Raw genomic sequence first — 18,721 nt, 5'->3', positions numbered from 1 at the left:
AAATATTTTGTTGCATACTTCAAGGTTGTCAAAAGTTGTAATTTAAATAATCTGTGCTGAAATATTCAACAGTTTTTCTCTCTCATATTTTGAGGTGTTAATGGTGGGAGATGGATCGATATTTATATGTGACAACGTAAATCTATCATAACCTACCTAACACAACCAAGTCTGTGGGAGTTGCATTGTATTTCATGTAACAGCTGCGGATGCACCGGATGGAACTCACACTGTTGGGAGAGACCACACACATGGCTTTTTGGAATTGAGTGCCCACTGTTTCCTATACAAAAAAGTGCACTTACTGCGTGTTGCTAATCCATAACAGGATTGCGAATGCTGAGCATTCATGCCTGCTGCTACTAAGGGAGTGGAGGGGGTGTACTTCACTTGGGTGATGATCACTGTTACTCCCTAAGTATGTGAAGCGTTGTGTTGAAAAGCTTAAAAGCACCCTTGGTAAATTTTTAAGCAACAAAGTTGTGACAGACAAAACTTATATTAACAGCTTGCACGTATTCTCTTTTCTGTGAGCAGGACTTGCCATGCCTCTAGGTTCCAAGTTTCTTTTTAACATGAAGCACGATGTCACAGCAGCAGATTATAGTTGCTGCAATGAAAGCAACTTACACAATCTATCACAACGAATCATTGCGGACGATATGCGCTCTGCTGTTATCTTTGCTAGCAGCCTGCTCTCATTTGTGCAATGGCTTGTCAGGGAAAAAGGTAAGCAAGCAGCTGATATGGATAGAAAACACCATTGCGAGTCATTAGAATTACATAGTTGTGCCACCTAATAAAATGTCAGTCTCAACATATAAACTATATCACTCTCTCAAAGCTTGCACAATGTTCCGAAGGGCGGTGGTTGCTTCGGAAGGAGGGATTTGGTTGAGAACAGCAAGGGCTCTTGACGTGTAGGACTCCAAAAGGGCCTTTGTCTTCTCGATGCCATCTCCATTTACAATAGTGTTGTGAACCTATGGAATGCAAGAAAAAGAAGCTTTTCAGATGTACATTCAATACTGCTGTTGATGTGTGTTGGTCACTGTTGAGCTGGCAGCTGAATCTACAGCACTGTTACGACACAACACATTACGCAGTTCGTAGAGCGAGCATTCTCAGGATTTTAATGAAGGCAATAATCTTACCACGTGTGCTGCAAGTTCTCTAACATACCATAAGAAAGTGGCAGATTGATAGCAACCTTGAGTAGAGAACTGCACCATGCAACTTGCTTTTCAATGCCACACCTTAAGCACCATACAAACGCTGACCTATATTACAGCGAAGCTGTATACCTCTCGTTGGTCGGAAAATTTCGTGGCGTAAACACAAAACTCCAGGTTAACAATTGAAGGCCAACGGCATATCTTTGTTTGCAATCAGGCATGCAGCATATACAGTGTAGACCGCTTATAATGTAAGTCGCCGGAGTCGTGAATATCCGCACTATAAGTGGTACCGCACTATAACCAAAACAACTATTTTATTGCGATGATGGAAACTCCAGGTGCATTTCTGCCGTCGCTCTAGGTTCCGTATTCGCTTACTAAATAAATTGACAAGCACACGGTGTCACGCGCGCACAAGCAAACATGAACACATCTCGCTCGTTGACCGCGGAAACGAACTGTTAAAATGCTCGAATGACGCAGCGCGGCGAGTGAATTGACCTTCCTGCTATCATGCCTCTCGCTTCAACGCGACCTATAAGTGGCGAAAACACGGCGTGCATTGGACTTTCCCCGTCGCAGATTGCTTTCAAGATAGGGCCAAGGCGATCGTATCGCCGAAGTGGATCGTTGCAGATTATGTCCTGCTTCAGTCCACTGAAACCATTCTGCATTGCTTTGCTGGCAAAAATCCTCTCCTTCTGTTTGCGCCAGTCCCGAATGCAAGTTTCGGATTCTCCGAACGCCCGTGATGCGGCCCGATTTCCGTCCGTCTCCGCACACATGATCATTTTCCTTTTAAATGCGGCATCATGATGAACTCGGTACTTCATGCTAATAGAGCAGACGCAGAGAACGTGAAGACGGACAATAGACTATTGCCTAAGCACGTGTGCTGCAGCACATGGAGGAAGCTAAGGTATCTAGGGACGACGTGCGTGCGAGGTGGCCATTTTGAAATGCCGACGGCTATATGGTAACGCAGATTTAGGGTCGTACTCGATTATGCGCAAGCAATTTTTGGACCCGTTGTATCGGAAAAAAAGTGCGCATTAGTTTCGAGCAAACACGGTATTTGTGGCTTGAGGGGAGCGTTTGTTGAACTTCCAGGCAGCCGCACTGTAACCGGTATTTCGTGTCCCGCAACTGCACTATAAGCGATACGCGTATACATAGAGTACTATGGGAAAGTTAACGGGAGTCTGAAAAGACCATATTATATCCGGTCTTGCATTATAAGCGCTTACGTTATAAGTGGTCTATGCTGTATATATATGTATATACTTAGTGACGTCACCACGCTTTCATACATAAAATGGAGACCCGTCTAGCAACTCATTCAGTTCATTCTAAGACTGCCATAGGTAAACTACAGGAAATTAAATACACCAGCAGAACAGTGTGAATACAATGCTCGACCATGTGTGGTGTTTGATACAGCTTCGCTGGACATTAACGTTCGCAGGGTGGGATGGTGGCCAATTTTTTTGGAAAGCTTTGTGAGATTGCCACTGGCCCTATAGAAGTAATGTATAAGCGTGACTGAAATTCTGGATACCTTACAGCACGCTGTTTGATAATTCGGATTTTGCTTGTGTAACTAAGTGCTAATTCAGTCACTGAGTTGGGCAGAAAGAGTTACTTCTTGTTTGGTTACGTCGCTGACCGCGCCCAAACCACTAAGTTATGAAGACTACATTCACAGTTGATTGTGCGTATTCAGAATATCCACTGTTTGTCCCTTCACATGTTACAAAGCAATATGGTCCCAGGCAATTTCTCTGATGCTATGACAAATTTCTGCCGCTCAAAATACTCAAGCAGTTTCAAATGGTGCCAACTCTACCTCAATCTCTATGCCAACGAGGACGGTGATTAAATAGGAGAAGTGCCAACAATGGCTGTTCCGAAGAAACAAGCAATCATTTGGGTATTGGAGTGCGGTTTACCTATCTTTCAGTTGCCAAGGGATAGAGATGTGCATGCATCTGCTGCACTTTTGTGCAGCAGATGCATGCACTTTTGTGCAGCAGATGTAGATCTGTAGCGCCAGCATTACACTGGTTGAAATACAAACTAACCAGCTTGTGTGCAAGCATATGTGCATGTAGCAATTCATTGGGAAGCTTAATTTTTTCTTTCCATATTAGATAAAAGTCAATTACTTTCTGACAAATTTGATATGTCAGACTCCCGATTATTCAAACATTTAGGCAGTCCTCGCTGAGTCTGAATTATCGGCTAGTGACGGTAACTTAGCCGACTCCACTTCCTTCTTTCACTGTGCTGTGTAGTAGAACATCAGCAATTGCTCTTTGGCCACCTCTTGATATATTGTACACACCCCACTCACTTCACTCACATAACCTCTTGGCAGTGCTTAAAGTCAGGGGGGGGGGGGGCTCGGGGATGCCCATCCCCTCCCCCTATTTCTTAAGAAGGGGCCTGGCTTCCACAAATTTCATCGGTCCTGATGGGACCGATGAAATTTATCAAATTAAAACAAGATTCAGTAAAAATGCCAGAACACACTGCCGATCCATTGGGCAGTATATTCCAGATTCTAACACCCCTGAATCAAACGTGCACCCATTTCTGTGTGTCCAAAGTAGAAAACTAACAAACCTCGTAAACAAAGTAGAAATCTAATGCACACTCGGATTTTCTAACAAGAAAAATGGGCGAGATATGTTGCACAATGGCAGCTGGTTTCCTAAAGTCAGCTTTGCCACCATACATCCATGTTATGCAGTAAAGCATATTAATATACCACGACTGTTTTGATATCGTGTCTGACTGCACCATGCAAGCAATTTTCGGCCCAAGTTTATTGAAAGAAAAAAAAAGGTTCGTGTTAGAATGATGTAAATACTGTAATCAAACATTGTGAGTTATGGTTACTGCTTGAAAATTTTGCTATGGCAGGCCGAAAATAGGCATTTTCTACGTGAGATGACGCGTGTTTAACGTATTCACTCTCGCCTAAGCTCTGCCGACACAGACGCTGCCACTAAGGGGTTCACTATTTGGGTTACATATGGGTTGGGCGCATGCATGCTGATTGGTAAAGTTAGAATTAGCCGGCAAAGGTCAATATTAGGATTGAAAAAACGAAAGTATGGGCCCATAGAAATGCATGGATGGGCGCTGGCCAACCCTTCGGCCTGAATCGAAATAACTGAAAAATTTAATTAAACAGAGTCGAAATAATGGCATAACAGGCTCACTGGATCATATAAACAACCACCCGGTTTCCCACCTCAAAACTTCTTGGAACTGTAAAATAAGTATTTTTTCCAGAACAAGCAGCGAGACATTTTTTGTATTAAGTCAAAACCAACTGGTATATTATGCAATAGGTGTGACACATTTAATGCTAGAAATTGCAGTACCTTCAGATAATCCAGTTTCTCAACATTGTCCCTGTGGCTGCGAATCTCTTCAAGGAGGCTTGGATCCGATTCCAGGTGCAAAACAACTGGCGCCGACGTCAGTACAAATGGCATGCCAGGAGGATGCCTGTACGTGTCGACAAAGGGTTGCAGGTCGGAATGAACCTGCATGGACAAATAATTTTCAGCCCTTCACATCCACGAGCTGCCCAGCTCTGCATATGACATCCTCAAAATCATATGTGGAATGTAAAAGATGTTGCAGCGGAGGTCCTGAGTTTTTACACCTCAAGAAGTTATTTTCCATGTGCCAAAATCTTGCTACATATCAGCAAAGTGGAAGAGCGGCCTAGCTGGTACATATTGAAAAGTGTACACCACAGTGGCTGTTCCTGATTTGTTCCCGACTCCGATTGAAAAGGCATTCTTGCATTCCACCTTGATCAGAATGTACTTGTGATAACTGGCAATGAGAACCATGACCCTGTGACATGAATAGTATGCCACAGCCATTCAGCCACTGCTGTGGTTTCTGAGCACACACCACTTCACATCTTGCTGCACACACATCACAAGGCTGGCAAGCTCCCAATAAAGTAACACTTGCACGTCAGTATTTATATATATATATATATATATAAAGACCTGTAACCTTTCTTTTTATAGCCTAGCTGTAGCTGGTGCTCAGTTGCACCACGCAAGTGTGCTTCGAGGGTAATTTTGTTTCTCCTGCAGATGAAGTGAGCGTCCTAATGACACGTGCTAGTTCAACCTGTCATCTGAACACCACTGATGATTAATTTTTACAGTCTGCATCTGCTAATTAAGTCCACTAATACACCTTGTTTGTTAATCTTGGCAGTGACTGCACAGCGCGTTAGAGGGCTATACAGAGGCAGTGCACACAAGTGGCTTAATCTCTTAAATTAAAACAGTATACTAGTAGACTATATAGGATGTAATTGCACAATAACTATCATCAATCGTGTATTCACTTTCGTTCTTTAAAACTCTGTGTACATGGTGCTTTCCTGTTGGTAATGCCATGGGATGCTGAGATGTGTACGACATTCCTTACAGCAACGATCTGGGCGTGCAGCATTAAAGAAAAACCCTAAAGGCTCTTCGCATAAAACCACAACTGAAAGGACCTGTGAAAGAAAGTTCAGGCCTATCTTGCACGTAGTGCCATATATATATGTATGTGGTATTGCTCATCAATCGCAGCTGCAGGGGCATGCTGGTGAACTTTGCTAAGGAAATACAGATACCACACGTCTTGGTGAAGCATCCGAGTTTGCTGCTGTGTGGTATTGTGGCTCTATCTAGCATGAACTCTGTGAATGACAGCTGTTTCCCCGAAGATTTCAGCGCTCGCCTTCACATTTTTTCTCCCCCCCCCCCTTTTTTTTACGTGATAGACCTGTAGACCTGACACACACACGGCTTGAGACAAGATGACATAAACCAGTGCAATGACGTGAAATTTCGCGTGATTACGGATCCTGGAGGCACATATAACAGACAAGACGAGAGGCTTCACGAACCAGTTTGACGACCATTATTATTGTGCAACCCAGCTGCACCTTAAATGGTGTGTAGCTTTTAAGAGCATTGCACACCCAAAAAGTGGCATTAGCAATACACTGTGAGCACAGAATCCAAACTTAGCCAGGGTTCTTTAGCATGACGGGTAGGTAGCATACACTTTAAGTTGGAGCCCGCTATTTACGATACAATTTCTAACGCTGCCAATTTATTCACCATCAGTATTATTGGCATATTGATAGCATCACAAATCGCAGAAAATATACAAAATATGACGATAGATGTCAATGGAGTAAATTTTATTGCATGTTATCACTAAGGAAACTAACCACTCCAAGAGTGCGTCTGTCTCTTAGGACAGCTGCGATTGTGATAAAAACAGTGCTAACCTGCCACGCAAGTCCAATGCTCTTGCCGAACTCGAAGCCAAGCTCTTGGAAGGCCTGTTCGTGACTTGCAAGTTCCAGTGTGGCCTGGCAGCTGTTGGACATGAGCGAACCTGTAGAGAGATAGTTCTTCTCCTCCCACTGGGCGATGCCCATGCCTGGGCTAGGAATGGGACTGCCCTGCTGGTCATGGTCTCCCAGAAACTCTGACTGCATGAAGTCTCCAATGGCTGTTGCCACCAAGTCCACCACCTGTTCAAACAGCCACCAACAGAGCGACAAGAAGCATAGTAACATTCTCTTTGCATAACAGATGACGTCTATAAATGAGGTGAAGCTTCTCAATTCTTTCGTTACCACTAGAAATGTGCTCATTTTTGGTGCTTTTATGCTTTGACATTTTATTGTACACCACGATACGTAAAATTATAGCCTAATCACTGGAATTTTGAATGGATATAAAGCAGTAATAATTGCTCAGACAGTTTTTGAGAACTCTTGTGTGAAACTTCAAAGAAGCACCTCAAGGAACCCAAATGAAATAACAATTTGCTATTTTAGTATAAATACTGAGAGTTAAACCAATCTGAAATATACAAAATATGCACCTGGCTCCTAGTTCCCAACTTCTGTAAGTGAAAACATAAGTATGAAGATTTGTTGGCGCCCATACAAGCCGTAGTGTGAAAACCCCACGTAACGGGACGGATTGCTCGCAAAAATTTGTACATATGCTGTCGAAACACTGATGGGTAAATGCAACTCGTGGTGGGAAAAATAAAGTTGCACTTGATATTAGTTGAACACAATTACCAAAATAACACGCACTTGTGAGCATCTACTGTTGTTTGAGACAACCGTTAAAACAGCCTAGATGTCAGATAAAAAATTAAGACAACTAGAAAGAAGCTTCTACGTCTTCACTGCTGCTGTCATCTAGGAATTATGTTACTGAGACGATAAATGTAAATTTTGCATCGTTTTATAGAGGAAATATTAGGAGCACTAGAGACTAGTTTTGGCGATACCTCCAGTCAAAACTTTTTTTTATTGCGATAGCAATTATATGGACACTCCAAAGCAGATTTCTGCTGTCGGCGTCGCCGTCGCCGTGAGGTTCCGTATGACGTCAATGGAGATGAAATCGTCGCCATGCGCCGAACGCTGTATGTGCGAGTGAAAGGGCACGAGGGACGCGCGCTTTCACGGGGAGTGAACGCACGGCGGAGAACAAACGCGCGTTCTGCGCCGTGCTCCCTTAAAGGCTGCAGAAGTAGGCGTCTCTTTCCTCCTTTACAATCACCATATATGTAGAGCAAACGCACCTTCTTCCGACGAGCGAAAGGCCTTGGGGGGGAGGAGGAGGGAAGGAAGGCGACGTTTAGCTATAGTGCCTAGAATAAGTATATTCTAGGCACTATAGTTTAGCTGCGGCACCAAGTGCCTATTTATATGAGAGGCTCTGGCAACAGTCACCAACGCCGCACGCATTTTGTGCGAACGCGGGCAAAACGGCGACGGCGTCGACAACACTTCTGCGTGTTGCCGGTGCTGCTGCATGTCGAAATTTATACAGCTGATAAAGCTACTGTCATTACTCCGTATAGCTCTCTACAAATTTGCTATCGCAATTGATGCTTCGCCTTTCAGGTGAAACTGCGACAACTTTTTTTTTTTCCCAGACTCCCCAATCTCCTTTGCAGAATGATATTGCTTTTGAATGACGTTTCATGACGTTGCTAGTAGAAGAATTCCAAGGGAAATGTTTAATAGCGTGTAGAAAAACTATAGATCGAACTGATTGATTTTTATAGGTGCAGCAATGAAAGAATTAAAAGGATGAGGAAGGAAGACATTTAGGCGTCATTAAACAGAAACGTTTAGCATACCTTCAAGCCATGCTAAATCAGCGTTTTATCACCAAGACATAGGTAAATGTTACTATTGCTGAAAGCCGGGGGCGTTGGTTACTGGCATTATAAAACATGGTTACAGCACTAAAAAAGATAAACCAGAACAAGAAATGCGATTGACTGGCACTACCAGCATACATCCTGTGCATTTTGTGCATATGTTTCATCTTCGTTAGTGCGGTAGCCATGTAAATGTGACTTCCTAATTCAACCTACCTTTTAATTTTACCCACTGCCAAGTCCTGACAGGCATCAGTGGCTTTTAAATATGCTATCAAATGCTGGATAATTAAAGGGAACATTGTAGTTCCTTGAAAATGAAATGCCACATATGGTACGGACTTTGCACATGATTTGTATGTGCAGCCTTGCAAGCTGCAGCAAGCAGTGTGGTAAAAGAAAGTGCTTTGTTGGCAATAAAAACTTTAAGCATACAACTTAAATTAGCAAAAAAAATGTTGACATAAAATCAAGTGCAGTAGTATGCAATTAGGCAGGTGAGCTGTAAGTAATATAAAAACTAATTTGTTAACCATAAATGTAACTCCACAAACAGTACAAATTTAACTAATACATATTTGGTATAAAAAGAAGATTATTTTCTGAGTTACCGTTTTAGCCCATGCTGCATTACTCAGTTGATTGTGTGTTCGAACTGTTTTAACTAAAGTCGTACGTATTGTTTATGTGGTAAAAAGAATGACAAATATTTCGCTAAGATGTTCTTTGTCAAAATCTCACTATTTTAACGGAGTTGCTGATCATTGTTCTATCTTTATTGTACATAAGATGATCACTTCTACCCGGTGAGCAGATGCAGTGAAATAATACGTATTGATTGGCATTGGGCGATCATCAGAAGCTCAACAAAAGAGGGACGTGAAGTGTGAGAAGACATGAGGTGCAATTTTTTTCAGCAACGCATTGACCCCCCTGAGGGAACTGCAACAAACGTACACACCAAAAGACCATCTCATAATTGCAAAACACTAATGAAAACTTTTGTGCACCCGCCGTGGTGGCTTGGTTTGGCACACCTTTGGCATTGTGCTGCTGAGCACGAGGTGACGGGTTTGATTACCAGCCACTGCAGCCTCATTCTGATGGGGGTGGAATGCAAAAACAACCGTGTACCATGCATTGGGTGCATGTTAAAGAACCCCAGGCGGTCAAAAGTAATCCTGAGTCCTCCACTATGGTACGTCTCATAATCTTATCGTGGTTCTGGCATGTAAAACACCGAAATTTAATTAAATTACTTTTTTTACATTTGTGCAGGAACCGCAAACAATAATTGTGAATGTAAGTGAATAGCCGAACGCTTCAAGAAATGCGTGACACTTTATTAAAGCAATGGTTTATTTGACAGCATACATTTGTTGCAGTAAGGATATTTAGGTAGTGTTTGTTGTTTCATTCCGTAATTTTGTAAAGAACGCGGCAATTAACCAGCACATCTTTAGCAGTAGTATATGTGGTCAGCACATGCGTCTCAAAAGCTTTTGAGTCTGGCGGCGAATGTGCCCCTAAACTCGGTTGCACGAGCGCAGGCGCCCTTTGTATTGGTGTCTTTGTATCGGCGATGGCAGTCCAACCTTCGACCACCAACCACCGTCCATGAAAACGGGTGAAAGAACCAAACAAACCTATTCGCTTTAATAATGACATAGAAAATGTGTTGCATATACCCTCTGATCGCATCTGGCAAAATTGGTGTGAATATGTATGAAGCATTTTAAAGAAAAAGAAAAAAAAAAAGCACAAGAAGACATCTGGACAGTAGGTAGCCATGTTGTGGGTCCTGTTTTTTTTTTTTTTTTCTTACAGTAATGGTTTATATTAGGCAAGCTTCTGAAATGATTGGGTATTCTTACAGTACACGTGATGGAGTCCTTGTTGCCACAATTGTAATAGTTTTCAGAGCTAATGCGTGGAGTCCACATAAATGAATACAATAAATCTTTAAAAACTATGTACTTTTGATTCTGTTCTGGTGCTGTCCGTTTCTAGGGAAGTTGAAGTTGTGAGAAATAGATTGATTCATCGGGTTTAACATCCCAGCAGCGCTGGAGTCCATAAGTGATGCATAGGGGGAGTGCACTGAATAATTTCCACAACCTGAGGTTCTTTGATGTGTATTGAAATCAAAATACAGAAGCGCCTTCACATTCCACTTCAACGGAATCACCACATTTGTGTTCTACCACCATCAGCGGGGAATCAAAACCGCAGCCTTAAGCTCAGCAGTACTACACCACAGTTGTGGAGCCACTGTGATGGGCGAAGATGCAAGAAATAATGTAACTACATTTTTATCTGACGGAATCAATATGTGTCTGAAAGTGTTCAAGTGATCCCCCACTTTGCTGCATACCTTGCAGTTCTTCAGATCCGTCAGGGACTTGCTGGCATTGGCAATAAGGTAGTCCCCCGTCAGGACGGATATCTTGTTGCCAAATTGCAGGTCCTTGAGAGTGGTGGCATCAGGGAACAGGTCATTTGACAGGTTCAGCACACCACGGTGAATCAGGTGTGCCGTGTGGATCATCTCGGTGATTTCAGCCAGCGACCTCTGCCGTTGCGTGATGCCTGCCACACGCTCTTCCTCGAGGCAGTCCTGCCGCGTGCTTGGGTGGCCAGCTGCCTTTGACAGCAGCAGCACAATGAGACCTCTTGTCTGAATGTTGGTGCGTCCATTGTATATCAATCGCCTGCAAAGGGCAAATCATTCGTGGGTGCCACTTTTACCAATCAAGCCGGCATCACTATTTTGAAGGAATGTGTACAGTGCCAAGGGAACAAGCTCACAACAGTAAACCAAATAGGCTAAGCCTCTGGAGTAAAAAAGTCTAGACAGACAAGCACATTTGAAACAGTGAAGTGGCTTGTGGGAAAGGCTGCAATATTTTTAAAAGGGGGGGGGGGGGGTGGAGTTTGCACAGTTTTACACTAGAACTGGACCTGATTACATCTGTCGGCATTCTCCATATGTTATTGTATGTTTATGTAAACCTCCTCCCCCGACCGCCCTAGTGGATTGTAAAGATAGCTGTTGTCATTTAGATACTGCGATGTAGGCAAAGCATTATGCATTCCATAAAAATTTTCAATTTTTGCTCATGATTTAGTTGACTTCTAACAGATGCACACCATAATTGCTGCCAGTGTGAGGTCCGGTCTGGCAGACTTTCTTGTGTCAAGCTGAAGCAATTCCCCTATGATGCCATCAAGACTGATAGGTGGGTGGATTATGTTAACGGATTAGGTGGTAACATCTGTCAACGTGGGAATGCAAAATCTTGTGCCAATGTGTGAAAGCCCATCTGTTTCTCATCCAGCATGGAGAAAGTGATATTGAATGTGAGGCAGAACGCAATGCACAAACTACACATAAATTTGTCTGCCCATGCGTCAAATATGGCCTGAACGCGTCTACTTTTTCCTCCGAATTTATTCTCTGGTATCATAACCATGGTCTTTATTTCAAGTGTCGCGCATTATGTGCTGTACATAGTTGTCATGATCCGGCGGCAAAATTATGCACTGCTTAAATACACACGACGTAGTTCGTATAGGCAGGCACTATTTTATTTTTGCTACCGCTGGCAAAATCGTAACGGGCTATGTAACACGCACACGCGCAGTTGCCATGGCGACGCGCACTGCTTCTTTGACCGCCTTACCGCAGTCCCGAGACGCCTCAGCCGGTCTGGCCCTAGACGACAGAGGCGAGCTGGTAAGAGGGGGACCGGCGCCTCCTCTCCGAATGTCGAGCAAGACGCGACTCACATGCGCGTTCAAAGGCACTGGGTCATCCGGTCAAGGAAGTTCGTTCGCACGGATTCCAGGGCAAATGCCCGACCGCGTACGATAGCGGAGGTTCAGACGTATCGTTCATGATTTTATGGTTTTCCTGGTTTATTGTGTCATTTTGCAGTAGGCTCATTACAGTATCTGCAGCATAAGCCAAAGCTCATAAACACGCAAGACAGACGAAAAAATAAATAATGCAATGCTGACGGGATAAATCACCTAGCGGAGACTGACATAAGCAAGTTTACTGTGTTTAGCGTTCGCGGTCAAATTGTCAACACGTGAGCAAAGCTGCGGAAGACGCGCACAAGCTCTTAAGGAGCATGCGACAAACTGACACATGTGGGTTAGAATGACACGCGAAACTCGGGGAGATCTTCGTCCATACACAACAGCTCTTACTCACTTTGCTGTCTTCAGTACGGGGTGATTGGTACCGATCAACTTTCGCACATGGAATGCAATGTTGGACGTTTCGTCGTTGAGGAGGCATCGCAGGCTGAAGTACGACGTCGGATAGCCGACGATTTTCTCTGCGTTCGACACAGCGCGGTTCCAGTCTGTGGTTTTTGTAGAAGCCCAGAAACCAGCTGATGCGAAAGTTCTGCTCGTGTACCACTGACCAACGACAGCATCTCTTGGTGCGCACAGTGCGCGCAACAGCGCTCGGCTCATGTTGCGCGGACTACGAAGTTACGTTTCGGGACCGATCAGAATGGTTTCACCCGCCGCCGCAGTCCCAAAACAAACTTGCCCCAACTTCGGCGACCCATTGCTGCGAGCAGAAGGAAACCGGCGTGACTGGGTAAGGCTTGCATAAAGTTCACTATTTGCGCTCACATAAAAAGGTGGCGCTAGTGAACGTATAAAGAACGTGAGCAAAAGGGTTGCTCTTTTCTTTCTGATAAAAAGATGTATAAATCTGCATTTTGTCTTTAAAATACCCTACAAGATAGATTAAATTATATAAAAAACTTTGAAAGTGAATAAATGCGCAGGGCGCCTTGATTTATACAATCATTTACACCGTGACCTCGATGCTACTAGCGCCATGTAGCGGCATTGTTTGTTACTTTTACGTTGAATCTAGTTTCGGTTTCGGTAAATAGCGCTTGCGCTTTCTGTGCGCGTGAGCAAACTACAGAATACGTTCGCCCTTATTCGCCCTGGTTGCGCCACGCCTTCCCAGCTAAACATGCACCAACTTGACCAATAACAAGCCTTGCTGAAGGTCCTATGTTACGCTCTGAACGAAAGGAAACTGAGACTCGATTTATGTTGGTCGCGACCAACGAAGTCAAGGAAAGCGCAGCGAAAAAAAAAAAAAAAGAAAAAAAAAAGATTCTTTTTCTATTTAAGTGTGGAAGTGATAAGCTAAAGGGAAATGAAAGTGGGACGAAAAAAAAAAAAAAAAAAAAAAACTTACCGCTGGTTGGAGCCGAACCCACAACTTACGCTCAGTGGCGTCGCCAGCACTTTTTTTTTTTTTCCGTGAAGAAAAGAAGGGGGGGGGGGGGGGGGGGGCGTGCCCGGTGCGCCTCCCTTTTTCTTTCTTTCTTTCTTTCTTTTTTTTTTTTACGCCCCTGCCTACGCTGTGTTTCGTAAGATGCTGCGCGCAAAAATGATATTAATACTAGAAGCTCAGTCGCTGTCCCGTACACAGCACATCAACAAGTTATGCTTTGTTTGAAAGCCCTCGTGGCTGACCACTCGAACTTCCCGTCCTCACGAGTCCCCGCACACTACTGTCGCCTCTCTAGCACGGCGTGTCACTGCCACTGTTGACATGACAGCACGCCTTGGGGTGGTAGAGTATGTAGGTGCATTACCAGCTCCTGACACGTGTATCCGGTTTCGTCACCTGCAGCTACACTGAAGCCATTCTCAAAGCGGTTCTTCCCAGCGCTCCTTAGCTCTCAGTGCCAACCCTCATATCAAAGGCAGAATATTCATCTGATTGATTCTGCAATAAAGAGCCTCACTGTTGTACAAACAGCCAGGACGACCGAATTTATATTACCTTCGTTTTCATTCTTCCTTCTTGTTCTTCGTATTTTGCATGACCTCAGTAGACTTCGTTTCTTTGCTAATGTTCTTGTTTATTCAACCCCCCCCCCCCTTTTTTTTTTAACCTTTACGTTCGAGCAGCATTGATCAAATTTGCTTTAATTTAGCGCAAAAAGCGAGTCCATCATTTGGAGGATGCGCTTATCAGTCCCGGCTCCAGGCTAGCCTTATAGTTAATCACTAAATATTCTCCAATGTGACGCTTCGCAATCTGCTGCTATTCCAACGCATTGAGTTTTCACGTTTAACTAGATAGACGAATCACTCACGAGGTGCAATGTTTATAATCGTGCTTACCTGGCCGAGCAACACACAGCGAATCAGACAGTGCAAAATGAAGTAATTTTCTTGCGTCTTCGTAAAAGAGCAAGTCAGCAAAGCCACTCAGCGTCATCAACTATACTTAAAGATAGCTTTAAAATATTGCGACTACTTATTTCCAGCTTTTAACTTTCCTTTGTACTTCTGGTAGCAATCACCACCACTTACGGCAGAAGTCATTTCGTATACTTGTTCATCGCTGAAAAGGTTCCAAATTGAAACAATTGAGTCCCATGCGAATTCATTCTGTGAACGATAAAAAAATTGTCGCTTTTATGAAGGAATGCTTGACTTGACCCGTGCTCGACGGCAACGACTTTGCAACATTATTAGCAAAGATTAAAGTAGCATTCGGCACATTGTGTTGCTTCGCAGCGTATGCAGACTATGCGAAACAGTTTCGCTAGCGCAATCACTGCTCTCGCACAACATGGTCGACTCAAAGGCTGTTTGCGGCGAACAGCAGCAACGAGTCTATGCGGACACACTTCCGTATAGAATTCCGACCAGACTCTACCTAATGCATCTGAGCTGTTTTTAAGGCGAAAGCCTTATGTTTCTCTATGTTTCTGTATGTTTATCTCTATGTTTCAGGGTCGCATTGTGAGGTACAGAAAGTCACGTGACACAAGGAAGGCCAGAAGCGAACCAAAGCATGTCCAGCCGTGCACGAGAGATAATTAATTATTAGCAAAGTTAAATAATGATTGATTAGTGATTGGATTAAGGTGGATTAAAGAGGATTAGGGTGGATTAAGGTCGATTAGCGTGTATTAAGGAGGATTAGGGTGTATTAAGGTGAATTAAATAGTACACTTTACAAGGCTGTCAGCTTCGCGTTTTTTAGGCGATAGCTAAGGACACCTGGGAATTTGTTATTTGTCATTGAAAGTTAAGCACAGGAGCGAGGCGAGACCTTTGGATGGAGTTTCGTGCGAACCCTTGTCTGCAGCAAACAGCAAGGCCTTGTTTCTGTTCAGAGATAAGGATACGCCTTGTCCCATTTACCGTTTATCTGTCGAACCGATTGTTGCACCGCCGTTCAAGGCGTAAGGCTTCTGCTAATTACTGGTGGTCACGACATGGCGTTCAATAGTCGCACAACGACAGAAGGACAAGAAAGAAGCATTCTGAAAACCAGAGTGTATTTTCATACCTTATAGGTTGCCTATAATCTATGAAAGCAATGAAGGAATAACTTTTTTAAAGTTTATTGGCACTGAAACCTTTTTTTTTTAAATCAATTTTCGTTGACTTTGTTCCCATGTCTCCAGCGGCCGGGTACTGCCCTTCAAGCTCTCGTTAGGCTTTGGAAGGCCCGCTTTTGTACACTGCGATTGTAATCTAATAAGCATTATTATTATTATTATTATTATTATTATTATATTATTATTATTATTATTATTATTATTATTATTATTATTATTATTATTATTATTATTATTATTATTATTCGTTCGTGGACTTCGCACCAAGGCACGTGAATTTTTCGCCAATGTCATTTCGTCTTTATTTCCTATTTTTGTTATTTCCGAAACTTGGCTCTGCAGTGAAATTTCCTCCTCAGATCCTTTTCCGCAACATTATAACGTCTTTCGCAGTGACCGGGACTTCAGTGGAGCTAAACAAAAAGGTGGTGGCGTACTTATTGCCGTCGTCAGCTCACTGACATGTGTAAGGCGCAGCGACATAGAAAGTGTGCAGGAATCGATTTGGCTTGAAGTCAGCCTATAGCGCGCTGTGAAAAATTGTTAATCGGAACCTTCTACGTTCCACCGAAATTTCTCCTGCCTTGTTTGATGAGGTCATCTCCTCTATTGAAAGTGTCTTATCCTCCCATCGCAAGCACAGAGTAATCCTTCTTGGTGATTTTAACACACCAGGAATTGATTGGAACACGCTTACATATTCTCATTATAATCATTACATAGAGATCAAATGCAGCCTGTTGTTAGACTTTCTGTCCTTCTGTTCTCTTCAGCAGCACAACTTGATCGCCAATTCCTGTGGCAACGTTTTAGACGTTTGCCTCTCGAACGATCAAGCTACAGATGTCTCCCGTTCTGACATTTCCCTTGACCGTCCCGATAAGTTTCACCCCTCACTTAAGATAACTGCCTCTGTGTCAGCCTTGAGGCAGAGCTTTTCCACTGGCATTAATGAATCTTCTCGCTTTGCTTTCAAGCGGGGTGATTATGTTGGCTTGTATGATTTCTTGTCCACCAGAGATTGGTCCCTGATCACAGATAAAACCAATGTTGATCACCAAATAGATCAGTTTCTGGAGCTTGTTTTGAGCTGTATGCGCAAATGCATTCCTCAGTATAGTCCTATAGACGCTCTAAATATCCCCCCTGGTTCTCATCTGGACTTATAACTGCCCTAAAGCATAAAGATCATGCGCACCGTAAATCCAGAATTCCTGTGCCTAATGAGTGGAGAGAAGAATTCCGCTTTTTTCGAACTCTCTGCAACCGCCTCTATAAGCGGGATCATGACTCATATATTGCATTCTTGGAGAAGAGCGCCTCCGACCGGCCGGCGGAATTTTGGAAGTATATCCGCAAGCGTACTAGTAATCGCGGAGAGTGTTTTCGCCTGCTCGACTCTAGTGGAGTAGAAGTGCATTTAAAATTTTTATTAATGACATTCTTTCCGCCATTCGGCATTCTTCATTCCTTCTATATGCCGATGACATAAAGATTTTTAAGGCAATTCACACTGTTGATGACTCTCGCATCCTGCAGTCTGCCCTGCTTTCTTTTTCTAAATGGTGCACAGATAATAACCTCACCTTAAATGCTGCTAAGACCAAAGTCATGACTTTCACCCGCAAAACAGCAAGCATTTCTTTTTCTTATTCAGTGGATTCTGTACCATTGTGTAAGATCCGTGAGATCAATGATCTCGGTGTACTTTTTGATACAACCTTACACTTTTCAGCTCACACTAAACGCGTTGCAACGCGGGGCATGCGCACTCTTGGCTCTGTTTGCAGACTGTCGAGAGAATTCAACTCTCCTACACCGTTCCGTAAGTTGTACAAACAATCTGTCTTCCTGAACTCGAATACGCGCGTCGGTCGTCTGGAACGGGATTTCTAGATCCAACAGTGACATTATATAGATCGGGTCCAGAAAAAGTTTCTAAGCATATATCATCACCGCTTTGCTAACACGGACTCTGGGCCCTGCTCTAGCACTGTTAGATTATTGCCATTGGGCTTACTTCGCTGCCGACGTAATCCTTTTCCTTTTCAAACTCCTTCACGGTATCCTCATGTGCCCCGAACTCCTCAGTTGTATCACATTTCGTATTCCGCGCAAGGTCACCAGAGAACACAGACCTTTCCATGTTGCTGCCTGTCACCACCAACACTCAACCGTCCACAGAATACATGAGCCTTTATAACGCCCGCTTTCATCACCTTGATATTTTTCACAACTCTCTGTCTTTGTTCTGCTCTGAGCTTTCCGTTGTTGTGTCTTAGATTCACATATTGTTCAACTTCCCTTCTCCTCCTTTTTATTATGCATGCATTTTGCGCCTACGGTTACATGTATGTACACTTTTCTTTTCAAGATTGTTATTTTTATTCATTGTTTTTTTTTTACTGATATTCCCCTGCTGCATTTCTTTTTCTATGCATACGTGCGCCAGCACCTAGACCTCACGGTTGTTCCTGGGCACGATAAATAAGTGATTGATTATTATTATTATTATTATTATTATTATTATTATTATTATTATTATTATTATTATTATTATTATTATTATGTACACTCTACTCATATTTTTATTTTTATTCGTTGTGCTTCTTTACTTACATTCCCCTGCAGATTTTTTTTTTGTTTTGTTTAATTTGTAATGTATGCGTGCGCCGGCACTCATACCTTAAGATTGTTTCTGGATACGGTAAATTATTTATTTATTTATTTATTTATTTATTTATTTATTTATTTATTTATTTATTTATTACGTGGCTGACGGTGTCTACCAAGCGGCGTCAAGCCTTTTTTTTTTTTTTTTTTTTTTCAGAGTAAACGTGCCCATGAGCTAAATGGTTTCCACCTGTTGATCAGTCAGAAAAAAAAAAGGCCGTA

The 18,721-nt window shown here is 43.0% G+C and overlaps 1 protein-coding gene across 1 annotated transcript; it reads right to left on the bottom strand.

Moving 5' to 3' along the window:
• LOC119460963 (all trans-polyprenyl-diphosphate synthase PDSS2-like) lies at window positions 1-13,026 on the bottom strand. The gene is made up of 5 exons (XM_037722122.2): window positions 12,637-13,026; window positions 10,792-11,128; window positions 6,508-6,756; window positions 4,571-4,735; window positions 1-983 (listed from the first exon to the last, which is right to left on the bottom strand). The coding sequence occupies exons 1-5, from the start codon at window positions 12,903-12,905 to the stop codon at window positions 831-833; spliced, it is 1,173 nt and encodes a 390-aa protein (XP_037578050.1). The 5' UTR covers window positions 12,906-13,026; the 3' UTR covers window positions 1-830.
• Between the last annotated feature and the right edge of the window lie 5,695 nt (window positions 13,027-18,721).

Source organism: Dermacentor silvarum, chromosome 8 (assembly GCF_013339745.2).
Source record: "Dermacentor silvarum isolate Dsil-2018 chromosome 8, BIME_Dsil_1.4, whole genome shotgun sequence".
Lineage (NCBI taxonomy): Eukaryota > Metazoa > Arthropoda > Arachnida > Ixodida > Ixodidae > Dermacentor > Dermacentor silvarum.
Note: the sequence above shows the minus strand (reverse complement) of the source record. Positions and strands in the feature narration are given on the sequence as shown.